This window comes from Oncorhynchus nerka, linkage group LG9a, assembly GCF_034236695.1.
Source record: "Oncorhynchus nerka isolate Pitt River linkage group LG9a, Oner_Uvic_2.0, whole genome shotgun sequence".
Taxonomy (NCBI): Eukaryota; Metazoa; Chordata; class Actinopteri; order Salmoniformes; family Salmonidae; genus Oncorhynchus; species Oncorhynchus nerka.
This window is the reverse complement of record NC_088404.1, coordinates 20,005,080-20,020,110: the sequence shown is the minus strand read 5'-3', so window position 1 is coordinate 20,020,110 and position 15,031 is coordinate 20,005,080. Positions and strand designations below refer to the sequence as shown.

Below are 15,031 nucleotides of genomic sequence, written 5' to 3'. Positions count from 1 at the left end.
CTCCTCCCTGTGCTCGAACCAGGAACACATCAACAACAGCCACACTCGAAGCAGCATTACCCATCGCTCCACAAAAGCCGCGGCCCTTGCAGAGCAAGGGGAATAACTACTCCAAATCTCAGAGCGAGTGAAACGCAATTAGCGCGCACCCCGCTAACTAGCTAGCCATTTCACATCGGTTACACCTGCCATCAGGCTGATAGGCTTGAAGTCATAAACAGCGCTATGCTTGCAAAGAGCTGCTGGCAAAATGCACAAAAGTGCTGTTTGAATGAATGCTTACGATCATGCTGCTGCCTACCATCGCTCAGTCAGACTGCTCTATCAAATATCAAATCATAGACTTCATTTTAACATAACAACACACAGAAGTACGAGCCTTTGGTCATTAATATGGTCGAATCCGGAAACTATCATTTCGAAAACAAAACGTTTATTCTTTCAGTGAAATACGAAACCGTTCAGTATTTTATCTAGCGGGCGGCATCTCTAAGTCTAAATATTCTTGTTACATTGCGCAACCTTCAAATGTCATGTCATAATTACGCAAAATTCTGGCAAATTAGTTCGCAATGAGCCAGGCTGCCCGAACTGTTACATATACCCCGACTCTGCGTCAAACGACACACAATTAATCTTCTCCTTTCCCCCTTCTGATGACCAGGTGGCGAATCGCATCTCTGCATGTCTGGCAGACATATCAGTGTGGATGACGGATCACCACCTCAAGCTGAATCTCGGCAAGACGGAGCTGCTCTTCCTCCCGGGGAAGGACTGCCCATTCCATGATCTCGCCATCACGGTTGACAACTCCATTGTGTCCTCCTCCCAGAGCGCTAAGAACCTTGGCGTGATCCTGGACAACACCCTGTCGTTCTCAACTAACATCAAGGCGGTGGCCCGTTCTTGTAGGTTCATGCTCTACAACATCCGCAGAGTACGACCCTGCCTCACACAGGAAGCAGCGCAGGTCCTAATCCAGGCACTTGTCATCTCCCGTCTGGATTACTGCAACTCGCTGTTGGCTGGGCTCCCTGCCTGTGCCATTAAACCCCTACAACTCATCCAGAACGCCGCAGCCCGTCTGGTGTTCAACCTTCCCAAGTTCTCTCACGTCACCCCGCTCCTCCGCTCTCTCCACTGGCTTCCAGTTGAAGCTCGCATCCGCTACAAGACCATGGTGCTTGCCTACGGAGCTGTGAGGGGAACGGCACCTCAGGGCCTGATCAGAGCCTGGAGGTACTACACCCAAACAAGGGCACTGCGTTCATCCACCTCTGGCCTGCTCGCCTCCCTACCACTGAGGAAGTACAGTTCCCGCTCAGCCCAGTCAAAACTGTTCGCTGCTCTGGCCCCTCACGACGCCAGGACAGCGGAGTCAATCACCACCTTCCGGAGACACCTGAAACCCCACCTCTTTCAGGAATACCTAGGATAGGATAAAGTAATCCTTCTCACCCCCCTTAAAAGATTTAGATGCACTATTGTAAAGTGGCTGTTCCACTGGATGTCTTAAGGTGAACGCACCAATTTGTAAGTCGCTCTGGATAAGAGCGTCTGCTAAATGACTTAAATGTAAATGTAAATGAACGCAAGAGAAGTGACAATTTCACCTAGTTAAAATTGCCTGCTAACCTGGATTTCTTTTAACTAAATATGCAGGTTTAAAAATATATACTTCTGTGTATTGATTTTAAGAAAGGCATTGGTGTTTATGGTTAGGTACAGTCGTGCTTCAATTGTGCTTTATTCTCAAATGCGCTTTTGTTAAATCATCCCCCAGCGTTGCATCGATTATATGCAACGCAGGACACGCTAGATAAACTAGTAATATCATAAACCATGTGCAGTTAACTAGTGATTATGATTGATAATTTTTTATAAGATAAGTTTAATGCTAGCTAGCAACTTACCTTGGCTTCAACTGCATTCGCGTAACAGGCAGGCTCCTCGTGGAGTGCAATGAGAGGCAGGTGGTTAGAGCGTTGGACTAGTTAACCGTAAGGTTGCGAGATTGAATCCCAGAGCTGAGAAGGTAAAAATCTGTCGTTCTGCTCCTGAACAAGGCAGTTAACCCACTGTTCCTAGGCCGAGGAAAGTCAAACCAGGAAGTGCTGTTTTTCCTGAAAGCTCTGTTCCATTGGATGCCTTGCCTCCATTTAAAGGGATATCAACCATATTCCTTTTCCTATGGCTTCCTCAAGGTGTCAGTCTTTAGACATAGTTTCAGGCTTTTATTTTGAAAAATGAGCGAGAAAGAAAGATAGCATTGCGTCAGTGGATAGCTGGGTGTTCGCAGAGTTTTGCTTGCGCAGAGTGGGGCAGCCATTGTCTCTCCCTCTCCTATTGAAAAAGCGACAGTCCCGGTTGATATATTATCGATTATATATTTTAAAAACAACCTGAGGATTGATTATAAATAAACGCTTGACATGTTTCCGTGGACATTACGGATACTATTTGGAATTTTCGTCTGCAATGTCATGACCGCGCGAACCTGTGGATTACTGAACATAACGTGCCAAAAAAATGGATGTATTTTGGATATAAAAATAATCTTTATGGAACAAAAAGGAACATTTATTGTGTAACTGTGAGTCTCGTGAGTGCAAACATCCGAAGATCAAAGGTAAGCGATTTAAATCTATTGCTTTTCTGACTTTCGTGACCAATCTACTTGGCTGCTAGTGTTTGTAATATTTTGTTTTACTGAGAGAGTAAACATAAAAACGCTTGGTATGCTTTCGCTGAAAAGCTGTATTGAAATCTGACACGCTAGGTTGATTAACAACAAGCTAAGCTGTGTTTTGTTATATTGCACTTGTGATTTCATGAAAATCTAATATTTTTTGTAATTTAATTTGAATTTGGCGTGCTGCAATTCAGCGGGTGTTGATGAAAATGATCCCGCTAAAGGGATGGGTGCGTCAAGAAGTTAACTGACTTGCCTAGTTAAGTAAAAAAATTTTTTTTTAAATATATATGTTTTTAAATCAATTTTAAATAAATTTAAAATAAATGTAAAAAATTTAATTAAATTAAAAATCGTCGTCCATAAATACCGATTTCCGATTGTTATGAAAACTTGAAATCGGCCCTAATTAATTGGCCATTCCGATTAAATCGGTCGACCTCTACTCTGGACAGACCTGAAAATAGCTGTGCAGCTACGCTCCCCATCCAACCTGACAGAGCTTGAGAGGATCTGCATAGAAGAATGGGAATAGCTCCCCAAATACAGGTCTGCCAAGATAGTAGCATCATACCCAAGAAGACTCAAGGCCGTAATTGCTGCCAAAGGTGCTTCAAAAAAGTACTGAGCAAAGGGTCTGAATACTTTTGTAAATGTGATATTTCTGTGCTTGCTTTGTCATATGGGGTAGTGTGTGTATATTGATTTGGGGGGGAATTTAAAACATTTTAGAATAAGGCTGTAATGTAACAAAATGTGGAAAAAGGGATCTGCATACTTTCTGAGTGCACTGTATATTATGCTGGAAAAAGTCAGTTATAAAGTCTTCTGTCCTTGTTAAAAACAAGTCGTCATCCAATAGGCTCGATTAAGTTTCCAATATCCTGCCCATGTGGAAATTCTGTAACAGTAATGTTGTTATTTGATGGGCCGACCGCATTCTGTCCCCCATGAACATTTGGTGACGGCGAGAATTACTTAAAAGTAGCCAAGACGACAAGCTTGATTGAGCCTCTGCCATGTATATCTCACTAGGTCAGGATATTTAAGCCTCCATATATAATATATTTAAGCCGCAACTAGTTCCAATACAGTTGAAGTCGGAAGTTTACATATACCTTAAAGGCTGACCACACCGCTCAGCATTGTGTGCGCGAGCATTGCAAAATACATTGAGTAATCTGTGTTATTCAATTATTGAGCGTCTGCGTTGACAAGAGCTAAAATTGAAGTAATTCCTATTTCTGACGTAGATTGCGATGCAAGTTCTGCCTCTCCCATCTCTTCATTGGTTTATAGAAGCACGGGCCATCTCCTCATTGGTTATACCCACGTGGGTGATTGAATGACGAACTGTGTTGCCGGTCGGTGTAGTAATACTATTAAAGTTTAGATTCCAATCACCATATAAGTCCAAAGAAGAAAGCGCCTGGAAAGAGGAGAAATTACTAGAAACGATTCGGTTGACCGTTTTGTGTGTGGATTAATTGTCGCAGTAGAGCACCTTGTGCATTTCAGATAAAATAACAACCTACCGTTTATATCCCAGGACAAATTAACTAGCAACAGCAAGCTAGCTAAATAGGACAAATTAGCTAGCAAGTACTAGCTATTGATATTTTAACCTGCGAGTCGTGATCAAGTTTGGTGTAGTGGGACAAAATAAATGTATGCATGGTGCACGCGAGACAGTTTGGGTTCCGTGTTGGCCGAATCCATTTAAACACAGTTTCACAATTCCTGACATTTAATCCGAGTAAAAATTATCTTAGGATCACCACTTTATTTTAAGAATGTGAAATGTCAGAATAATAGTAGAGAGAATTATTCATTTCAGCTTTTATTTCTTTCATCACATTCCCAGATGGGTCAGAAGTTTACATACACCCAATTAGTATTTGGTAGCATTGCCTTTAAATTGTTTAACTTGGGTCAAATGTTTTGGATAGCCTTCCACAAGCTTCCCCCAATAAGTTGGGTGAATTTTGGCCCATTTCTCCTGACAGAGCTGGTGTAACTGAGTCAGGTTTGTAGGCCTCCTTGCTCACACGCTTTTTCAGTTCTGCTTACAAATTTTCTATAGGCTTGAGGTCAGGGCTTTGTGATGGCCACTCCAATCCCTTGACTTTGTTGTCCTTAAGCCATTTTGCCACAACTTTGGAAGACCCATTTGCGAAAAAGCTTTAACTTCCTGTCTGATGTCTTGACATGTTGCTTCAATATATACAGTCGTGGCCAAAAGTTGCATCTTCACAAGGTTCTTTGCTGTTGATCAGCACTTTTTGCACCAAAGTATATTCATCTCTAGGAGACAGAACACGTCTCCTTCTTGAGTGGTATGACGGCTGTGTGGTCCAATGGTGTTTATACTTGCGTACTACTGTTTGTACAGATGAAGGTGATATCTTCAGGCGTTTGGAAATTGACTTGTGGAGGTCTACAATTTTTTCCTGAGGTCTTGGCTGATTTCTTTTGATTTTCCCATGATGTCAAGCAAACAGGCAATGAGTTTGAAGGTAGGCCTTGAAATACATCCACAGGCACACCTCCAATTGACTCAAATTATGTCAATTAACCTATCAGAAGCTTCTAAAGCCATGACATCATTTTATGGAATTTTCCAAGCTGTTTAAAAGCACAGCCAACTTAGTGTATGTAAACTTCTGACCCACTAGAATTGTGATACAGTTAATTACGAGTGAAATAATCTGTCTGTAAACAATTGCTGGAAAAAAGTACTTGTGTCATGCACAAAGTAGATGTCTTAACCAACTTCACAAAACTATAGTTTGTTAACAAGAAATTTGTGGAGTGTTTGAAAAACGTGTTTTAATGACTCCAACCTAAGTGTATGTAAACTTCCGACTTAAACTGTATATCCATGACATTCGTGATTTCCTTAAGTGAAAGTTAGATTTCCTTTACGGTCCATTGAGGTATTTAAAACTGTTATAATCTCCCACAATAATAAGATTTTTGTATTGCTTGTAGGATTGATAAATTATATTATAAATTATTATATTTTGTCACCATAGCATCACCCACCTGTAGCACGCGCTCCAGCAGGTATATCTCTCTGGTCACCCCCAAAACCAATTCTTTCTTTGGCCGCATCTCCTTCCAGTTCTCTGCTGCCAATGACTGGAACGAACTACAAACATCTCTGAAACTGGAAACACTTATCTCCCTCACTAGCTTTAAGCACCAACTGTCAGAGCAGCTCACAGATTACTGCACCTGTACATAGCCCACCTATAATTTAGCCCAAACAACTACCTCTTTCCCTAGTGTATTTATTTGATTTATTTTGCCCCTTTGCACCCCATTATTTTTATTTCTACTTTGCACATTCTTCCACTGCAAATCTACCATTCCAGTGTTTTACTTGCTATATTGTATTTACTTTGCCACCATGGCCCTTATCTCACCTAATTTGCTCACATCGTATATGGACTTGTTTATACTGTATTATTGACTGTATGTTTGTTTTACTCCATGTGTAACTCTGTGTCGTTGTATGTGTCGAACTGCTTTGCTTTATCTTGGCCAGGTCGCAATTGTAAATGAGAACTTGTTCTCAACTTGCCTACCTGGTTAAATAAAGGTGAAATAAATAAATAAATAATATATTTTTAAAGACACGTGGATGTTGTTCCCAATACCATGAAGCATACAGAGTTCTAAAAACACTTCTGGGTGCCATGTGCTGTACACTAAACAGAGGAATGTCCGAACACCTGATTTCCGGTCTCTAAATGCACATTTACACGCAACATTCATGCCCCCGCCTGACTGACCTCTCTGGCTACATGCAGCCTCGGCTGCCAGGGCTGTGTAGTGCAACCATTTTACTTGCATTTGTTCCTAAATACTTTACTGTGCCACCTGTAAATGTAATTTAGGAGCACCAGTGTGCCTAGAAAGTATCCTTAATATCTAAAATATTTGCTCCTAAATTACTTTGTGCACCTACATTTTTTAACTCAGGCGCACATGTGCTCCTTGTAAAAAAAGGTCAGCGTAGAGCCCTGCATGAGAGGAAACTGGTCTTGTAAGCACCTCAGACCAGGACAGTTTCTGAGAAGCTCCACACCATAAGACGGAAGCGGTCACTCACGACTGTATGTTATGCAACACTGGTTAAACATTTCACATAATTGTTCAAGTGGAAGCTTATGCCTGTGTACACATAGGGTAGTGACCAAAAGGCTTATACTTCCTGAGAATGTTCCATTTGTCTCTTCCAGAAACATGCAAGACATAAGGCATTCTTGTGCACGTAACCATTTCTGTTCCTTCAGCAGGTTACGTAATCCAGGCTCATTTGGGTGTGACTGATGGTTAACAGAGGCAGTGCAGAAGAAGTGTTTGCATGCTGTCAAGCTCCCTCAAAAACCTGTAGATTATTACAGGGCCATTTGTTCACATTACATAACATAATAGCCTAAATACCTTAAAGCTCTGGAAAAGATGCTAACCCTTGTGAAATGCTGCCCCTGTATCTCAAACTGGTTAGTGCTTACTTAGTAGCCTTACTGGGGTTGTCCTGAATTCTGTTAACTTTTAAAATGTGTTTCTAGCAAGATAAAGGCATGAACAAGACCCTATTAGTGAAGGGGCAGGCCCGACCTACCTGTAGTAGCGTGACTGCAGATACGTGGAGCACACGGCTTTGGACACGTGGCTGGCCGAGCCAAAGTCGATCACTTTCACCCGGTAAGGCTGTCGCACCGGGTCCACCAGCATAATGTTCTCCGGCTTCAGGTCAGCGTGGATCAGGCCCATGCTCTTGAGCTTCTTCAGCGCAGTGGCCACCTGCTGTAAGACCGGTCTGATCACCTTCAATGGCAGCGGGCTGAACTTGTTCTGCTTGAGAAAGTCATAGAGGTTTTGCTCCAGCATTTCAAACACCAGGCAAGTGTGGCTGCGGTGCTGGAAGCACTCGAATGCCCGCACCAGGTTGTGCTCATCAGCGTTCTCCCCACTCAGACGGGCAAGGATGCCCACCTCAATCTGGCCCTGCCTTGCATACGATGGGTGGTTCTTCAAGATCTTGATAGCCACAACCTCCCCTGTGCCTCGCTTCCAACACTTCACCACCTGTCCGAAGGTGCCACGACCTAGGAACTCCAGCACCTCATAAGTGTTCTTCATGGAGCACAAGACCTCGTGCTGCACCAACTGGTAGTCCCCATCCCCTGTCGCATTACGAGCCCCAGTCCCACCAACATTCTGTTTGGGGGACACTCCCCCCATGGTGTTCTTGTTCCCTACATTAGTTTGCAACATGGCAGGTATCATGGAAATGTCCTCCACTATCTGCATGGCTTTCCCACTGTTCTCCACTCACCCTTACAGTTCAGCCCACATCGCAGGAAGCTGTCCAATTAGAGCACAGTGGAGGTTTGAACTACCTCCTTCACCTTGTTCACTGCTGCTTCTCTAGCCACAGTCCCCGAAACCCAGGGTGACTGCACCTACACTGCTGTCTCCCTGCAGCCTCAGCTTCTCTGGACCCTTGCCTTGACAGGGGGGTGTCGTTTTTTGGAGCAACTCTGTGTACTTCTTTCAGGGATGTAGCTGCCTGCAAAGATAAGTCCTGCCCACTCTGGAGTCTACAAGACACTTTCGTCTTAATTGAAAGGAGGATATTGGTAGGCTTAGCAATGCCAAGGTTTACTCCAATTATATAGGTCTGCAGGGTCCTCCTATGAAAAACACAGCGATTGAGTTCAACTGTGGGTTTCTTCACACTGCAAAAGGCACTTGTTTGGGTTTGATAAACGTGTGGTGGGTAGACCAAAACGTGTGAGGTCATACCTGTAAGAGAGAAAGGGGAATGATTAGTTTACTTGAACTACTTCATTTCTGTAAATTCATCTTTAGGGAGTTAAACGCAATTTAGCCAGACACGTTGTTGTTGTGGGTGATTGGTGGAAGTTGTATTGAGAAGAATAACAAAGCATGTTAATGAGGATGCACTCAAACATTTCAGTTAGATCAGATAGAAATTGGGGGAAAGGCAGGCATGCTATTTGTTCAATAGCAAGCTATACTGGGGCATTCAGCAAAAAACTCAAAACTAAACGTAATGAGGGGGATCGCATAACTCTGTGGGCGAGCTATGCTGCCTGTCACTCAGGCAGGAAAGGCAGAGAAAGCAAAAAGGTAACTACAGCAGATAAGAGCAGTTTTATTCAACCAGCAAACTGTGACACTATAGACCACAGGCAAACAGAGACAGACCATAAGCTTGCACGTCAAAAGATAAGCATTCAGCATAAACTGTTTCAAATGTAAGCTTGCCTCTATAGTCTCTGTTGGAGTACCAGCAAAGTTGGGAAATATGACAGGTTTAGCTGTGCTGCTGATTATAGTTAGTGTTTGCTTCAAAGTATGGGAAGGTTTTATGCTGACATGGCACTAGTTACAACTAGAGTTACTAACACCTAACTCAAAGTCCTCCTGGCATGTATGGAAAGGCTATTTTGATATAGGCACGATGCACCAATAATGAAGGGATGGTTTTTTACTGATTGTTTATCTTGTGTCTTTCCCACTCAAACGCCCACATGGAAAACCACAAAGCCCCAGCCAATATAACTGGATTTTCAAATCCAAATGCCTGGAGGTCTCAACCCCAAGGAAAAAAAAAAACATTGATAGAATCAAACAAAAATTACCACATTCAGGAGCACACTTCTGTGCAAGTACTGCACTTACAACTCCCTCGCTGTGAGTCACATCAGCCAGACAAACTAGTTACACCTTAGGGTACAAATATGCCAAGTTCAGACAGGCTAATGGGTGTCTTCTGTATCAAAAGGATCTACATTACTTCAGTTCCTAATTGAAGTAATATTGAAAACAAAATATAAAACATGGCTAGTTGTATAACACATTTAACTAAAGCATGTCATCCTACCAAAAGGAACTGTGCAAAACAAAACCCCCATTAAAAAATGGTTCACACTCCGGGGTTCCCCCTTTCTTTATCATTATTTTCATATGCTTGTCAGACACTTAGTAGCTACCACACTAAGTACCAAAACAGAGCCAGCTGCAATGCCTGCTGTCCCTACACCACACCCCAGCAATGGTAGGAGACCCTAGCCCAGTATTGAATTACACTCCTCCTCACCATTTCTGGATTAGAAGGCTGCCTGCTATAAAAGGCCACGTGTAAATCATCAACAAATGGGTGAGTTGCAGAGTAGACTGAGGTGTATGGGTGATTGATAAAACACCTGACTACGTGGCTTCAAGGAAGTAACTAAACTAGTAGTGTTAAGGCAGAAATCCACTAGTATGTATATTATGCAGCGAATATTTTATCTAGCTATATGACCGAGTTAGCTAGCTAAGCGTTTAATGTTAACTTGTCAGCAATGGTATAGCTATAGGGAGGACATGGGATTAAACGCCCCCCCCTCACTGATCGTGTGCAGTACTGTCACAGTATATTTGGTATGTGGCTAGTCCACAAAATGTAGCTAGCTATTAAACATGAACGTTGGCTAACCAGTTAGCTTGTAAATTCAAGTTGTAGCTAGTAAGTTAAAGTTGTAACATTAGCTAGCTAACGTTTGCTAAACAGCCAAGATTGGTATCTGAATTAAAAATTCACTCGCTAACTAAACTATGTACAGTATGGGTAGGAGAATGGAGACTGTAATAATTAGCTAACCCCCCCTCAAAAAAAATCAACGAAATGTAGTTACAAACCAAAGGACGAATCAAAAAGTAAACCCAGGCTGACGAACAAACTTTTTGCTAACGTTAGCTAGCTTGACATATTTGCTAGCTAACGTGAAACGAACTATTTGCTAGATATCTAACTACCGACGAAATGCATAAAAATATAAGTTGGGCTTGATATTATTGTAGCGCACATACCTTTATAAACAATAGTAAATGACAGAATCCAGGGCTTCTCTGAACATGCTAACGAGTTAACAAGTACCCACACCATGCTCGGTTTGCCTGCAATGCTGCCATCTTGTTCTCTTAGACAACGAGGATCTCGATAAACCCACCATCTCCCACATGTTAAACTACAAATAACTCACGTATTACACCATTAAATGAAACCAGTCTTCGTCCACTGCGTAGTTAACAACTGCCAGTTTCGGGAAAAAAATGGCTCTTGTTTTCGTTTCAAGGGCCACGAAACCCATATTTCTAACCTTTGTGGGGACCAGTTGTTCCAGAGACCGCACTGTTCCAGCACTTTGCTCGTTGTTGCTGAGTCCCTCCCCACCCCTGTTGCGTGTGGAATGTTTGAGAGTCATGGAACAAGAGCAGAGAAATCGACTCACCATGAGCTGATTTTTGAGAAATGTGCTTGACATCAAAACTACATTTAAACTACAACAATTAACATTTATTAAAGATAAAAACAAAAAACTATGACAGATTTGTACAAATGTGGACATTCTCCATAGCCTCATGTGATCAGTTACAGCAATCCAATTATAGTACCAATTTCAAAATGAATTTAATTTACCACCAATATCCTTAATTGAACTCTAATGCAATTAATGCAATTCTATCAAATGTATTTTCAATGTCATGGGGGTGACCCCACCACATAAAATATCAATAGAATCCGTTTTTAGACACAATTGATAAGGACTCTGCATTCTATCCATAACAATTCATTTTATATTCTGGGTAATTCTAAAATGTACACCATTTTTTTTCAAATCAAGAGCTGCCTGCAAGCTAGCCTTTGATCATGACTCTCATTACGCTTCAGTCACACCGACAGGGAAGGCATTTTGGTACCCCAGAATTACATTATTTTGCAATGAAACGCTGCGTTTGCCTTGCAGCATTGCCAGAGGCAGTTGCACTGCGTTCTGTGTGGTACAAACGTTGTATTTATCGAACGTATGCGTCAAACTGTATGTGTAGATGGCTTGACAGAAATAGTAGCAGAAGGTGAATGTTGAACATTTGTTGCACACATATCCAGATGATGCTGCATACTATTTTGCACATGACACTATCGGTGTGATCAAGGTGTTACAATACATTACACATAAAGTCTCGAATACACCGACAGCGCAGTTGCGTTTTGGGACACCAGAAGTACATTAATTTCCGATGGAACACTGCATTTGCCTTGCAGCATTGTTTTGTAGAGGCAGTTGCTGTGCATTCTGTGTGGTGCATACATTGGATTTATCACATTGTATGCATAGATGGCTTGACTGAAATGGTAGCAGATGCCTTGATCACACCTACAGCATCATTACACAAAATGGTATGCAGCATATGTGTGCAACAACAGTTAAACATTCACCATCTGCTACTATTTATGTCAAGCTGTCTATGCATACAATTTGATGGAGAAGTTCGATAAATCCAGCATATGCACCACACAGAACGCACTGAAACTGCCTCTGCACCCCAATGCTGCAAGGCAAATGCAGCATTCCATTGGAAATGAATGCACTTCTGGTGTACCAAAATGGGACGATGTCGGTGTGATCTAGGCGTTAGGTGAAAGTTGAACTTTTGTTGCACACATATCCAGATGATGCTGCGTATCATTTGCGCAAAAACGCTGTAGGTGTTTTCAAGGCATAAGTCATTGGATGAAGGCGTCTTCTGTAGGGGATATTGTTCTGTCGGGGTATATTGTTAACGATCAGGTCTGAACATTAAAACGCATCACTTGCGGTACGGTTTTGGAAGCATAAGGACCTTGTCTTTATGCTTCCAAAGGACAGCAAGAAATACTTTTCACAAATAAATATTGATAGACACTAGACGGGGCATTGACAGCCTAAACCTGCATGCGACTGGCAATAAACAATAACTGTGTTCATCTGATCAAATCAAATTGTATTGGTCACATACACATTTGTAGCAGATGTTATTGTGGGTGTAGCAAAATGCTTGTGTTCCTAGCTCTAACAGTGCAGTAGTATCTAACAATTCACAATTACCACAAATCTGAAAGTAAAAGAATGGAAATAATATATATATAAATATTAGTACGAGCAATGTCGGAGTGGCATTGACTAAAATACAACAGAGTAGAATACAGTATATACATATGTGATGAGTAAAGCAGCTAGGTTTTATGGTATTTATGACTCATACTATGGTGCTCTAGCCTTGCTTCCATTGCTCCAAGAGTCCCTAATGCAGTGTTTCCCAAACTCCGTACTTGGGACCGCAATTTGTGCACGTTTTGGTTTTTGCCCTAGCACTACACATCTGATTCAAATAAGCAACTATTCATTAAGCTTTCATTATTTGAATCAACACTTTCCTAACGGTAAAAAAAAGCCTGGGGTTACAAAATAGCCACTTTTGTATTTTAAATATATATTTAGAGGAATTAAATACTATGTATAAAACAAATACGTATATAAAACCTAAATATATATATACTGATTCAAATAAGCAACTATTCATTAAGCTTTAATTATTTGTCCTTTGTTGGTTGAAGAATTTACTCTATTTTGTAAAAATGTTGTATTTTGTACTGTATATACTGTATATATATGTCCTTTGTTGGAGAATTTACTCTATTTTTACAAAATACAAAAATTTTACAAAATAGAGTAAATTCTCCAACAAAGGACAAATAATTAAAGAATCAGTATATATATATTTAGGTTTTATATACGTATTGGTTTTATACATAGTATTTAATTCCTCTAAATATATATTTTTTTACCATTCTCACCTTCAAAGTCACAAAAAGGCAGTGAATTAAATTCAGCAAAGGCTTGACAACCAACATCAAATCCAATTTTATTGGTCACATACACATACAGGCAGATGTTAATGCGAGTGTAGCGAAATGCTACACTCACATTAAATGCTTGTGCTTCTAGTTCCGACCGTGCAGTAATATCTAACAATTTCACAACAACTACCTTATACACACAAGTGTAAAGGAATGAATAAGAATATATGGAAGAGCGATGGCCGAACGGCATAGGCAAGATGGAGTAGATGGTATACAGTATTGACATATGAGATGAGTAATGTAGGGTATGTAAACATTTTATAAAGTGGCATTGTTTAAAGTGACTAGTGATACATTTATTGCATCCAATTTTAAATTTTTAAAGTGGCTAGAGATTTGAGTCAGTATGTTGGCAGCAGCCACTCAATGTTAGTGATGGCTGTTTAACAGTCTGATGGCCTTGAGATAGAAGCTGTTTTTCAGTCTCGGTCCCAACTTTGATGCACCTGTACTGACCTCGCCTTCTGGACAATAGCGGGGTGAGCAGGCAGTGGCTCGGGTGGTTGTTCTCCTTGATGATCTTTTTGGCCTTCCTGTGACATCGGGTGGTGTAGGTGTCCTGGAGGGCAGGTAGTTTACCCCTGGTGATGCGTTGTGCAGACCTCACTACCCTCTGGAGAGCCTTACGGTTGTGGGCGGAGAAGTTGCTGTACCAGGCGGTGATATAGCCCAAAAGGATCCTCTCGATTGTGCATCTGTAAAAGTTTGTGAGTGTTTTTGGTGACAAGCCAAATTTCTTCAGCCTCCTGAGGTTGAAGAGGCGCTGTTGCGCCTTCTTCACCATGCTGTCTGTGTGGGTGGACCATTTCAGTTTGTCCGTGATGTGTATGCCGAGGAACTTAAAACTTTCCACCTTCTCCACTACTGTCCCGTCGATGTGGATAGGGGGGTGCTCCCTCTGCTGTTTCCTGAAGTCCACAATCATATCCTTTGTTTAGTTTACATTGAGTGTGAGGTTATTTTCCTGACACCACACTCCGAGGGCCCTCACCTCCTCCCTGTAGGCCACCTCGTCGTTGTTGGTAATCAAGCCTACCACTCTAGTGTCGTCTGCAAACTTGATGATTGAGTTGGAGGCGTGCATGGCCACGCAGTCATGGGTGAACAGGGAGTACAGGAGGGGTCTGAGAACGCACCCTTGTGGGGCCCCAGTGTTGAGGATCAGCGTGGTGGAGATGTTGTTTCCTACCCTCACCACCTGGAGGCGGCCCGTCAGAAAGTCCAGGACCCAGTTGCACAGGGCGGGTCAAGACCCAGGGTCTCGAGCTTAATAACAAGTTTGGAGGGTACTATGGTGTTAAATGCTGAGCTGTAATCGATGCACAGCATTATTACATAGGTATTCCTCTTGAAACAGATGGGTTAGGGCAGTGTGCAGTGTGATTGCGTTGTCTGTGGACCTATTGGGGCAGTAAGCAAATTTTACATAAATGTAAAAGCAAAAAATATTCTCAGGATTGAAGTGCTTAATGCTGGGTGCTGAACATCGCTTTATTGATATGTGATTACAGCATCACACATTACACTAAATACAGCAACTCGCACAAGCCTCCCCATTTCTCCTTCAC

At 41.9% G+C, this 15,031-nt stretch overlaps 1 protein-coding gene across 2 annotated transcripts in view; it reads right to left on the bottom strand.

Moving 5' to 3' along the window:
- Positions 1-10,949, bottom strand: part of LOC115134021 (homeodomain-interacting protein kinase 3-like) — a 49,479-nt gene extending 38,530 nt beyond the window's left edge. For both annotated transcript variants that reach the window (XM_029667543.2, XM_029667546.2), the window contains exons 1-2: positions 10,762-10,949; positions 7,326-8,512 (exon numbers count right to left, since the gene is read on the bottom strand). In XM_029667543.2, the coding sequence (XP_029523403.1) occupies positions 7,326-8,017 (692 nt within the window). In that variant the 5' untranslated portion in view covers positions 8,018-8,512; positions 10,762-10,949. The remainder of the gene's footprint in view (positions 1-7,325; positions 8,513-10,761) is intronic.
- Between the last annotated feature and the right edge of the window lie 4,082 nt (positions 10,950-15,031).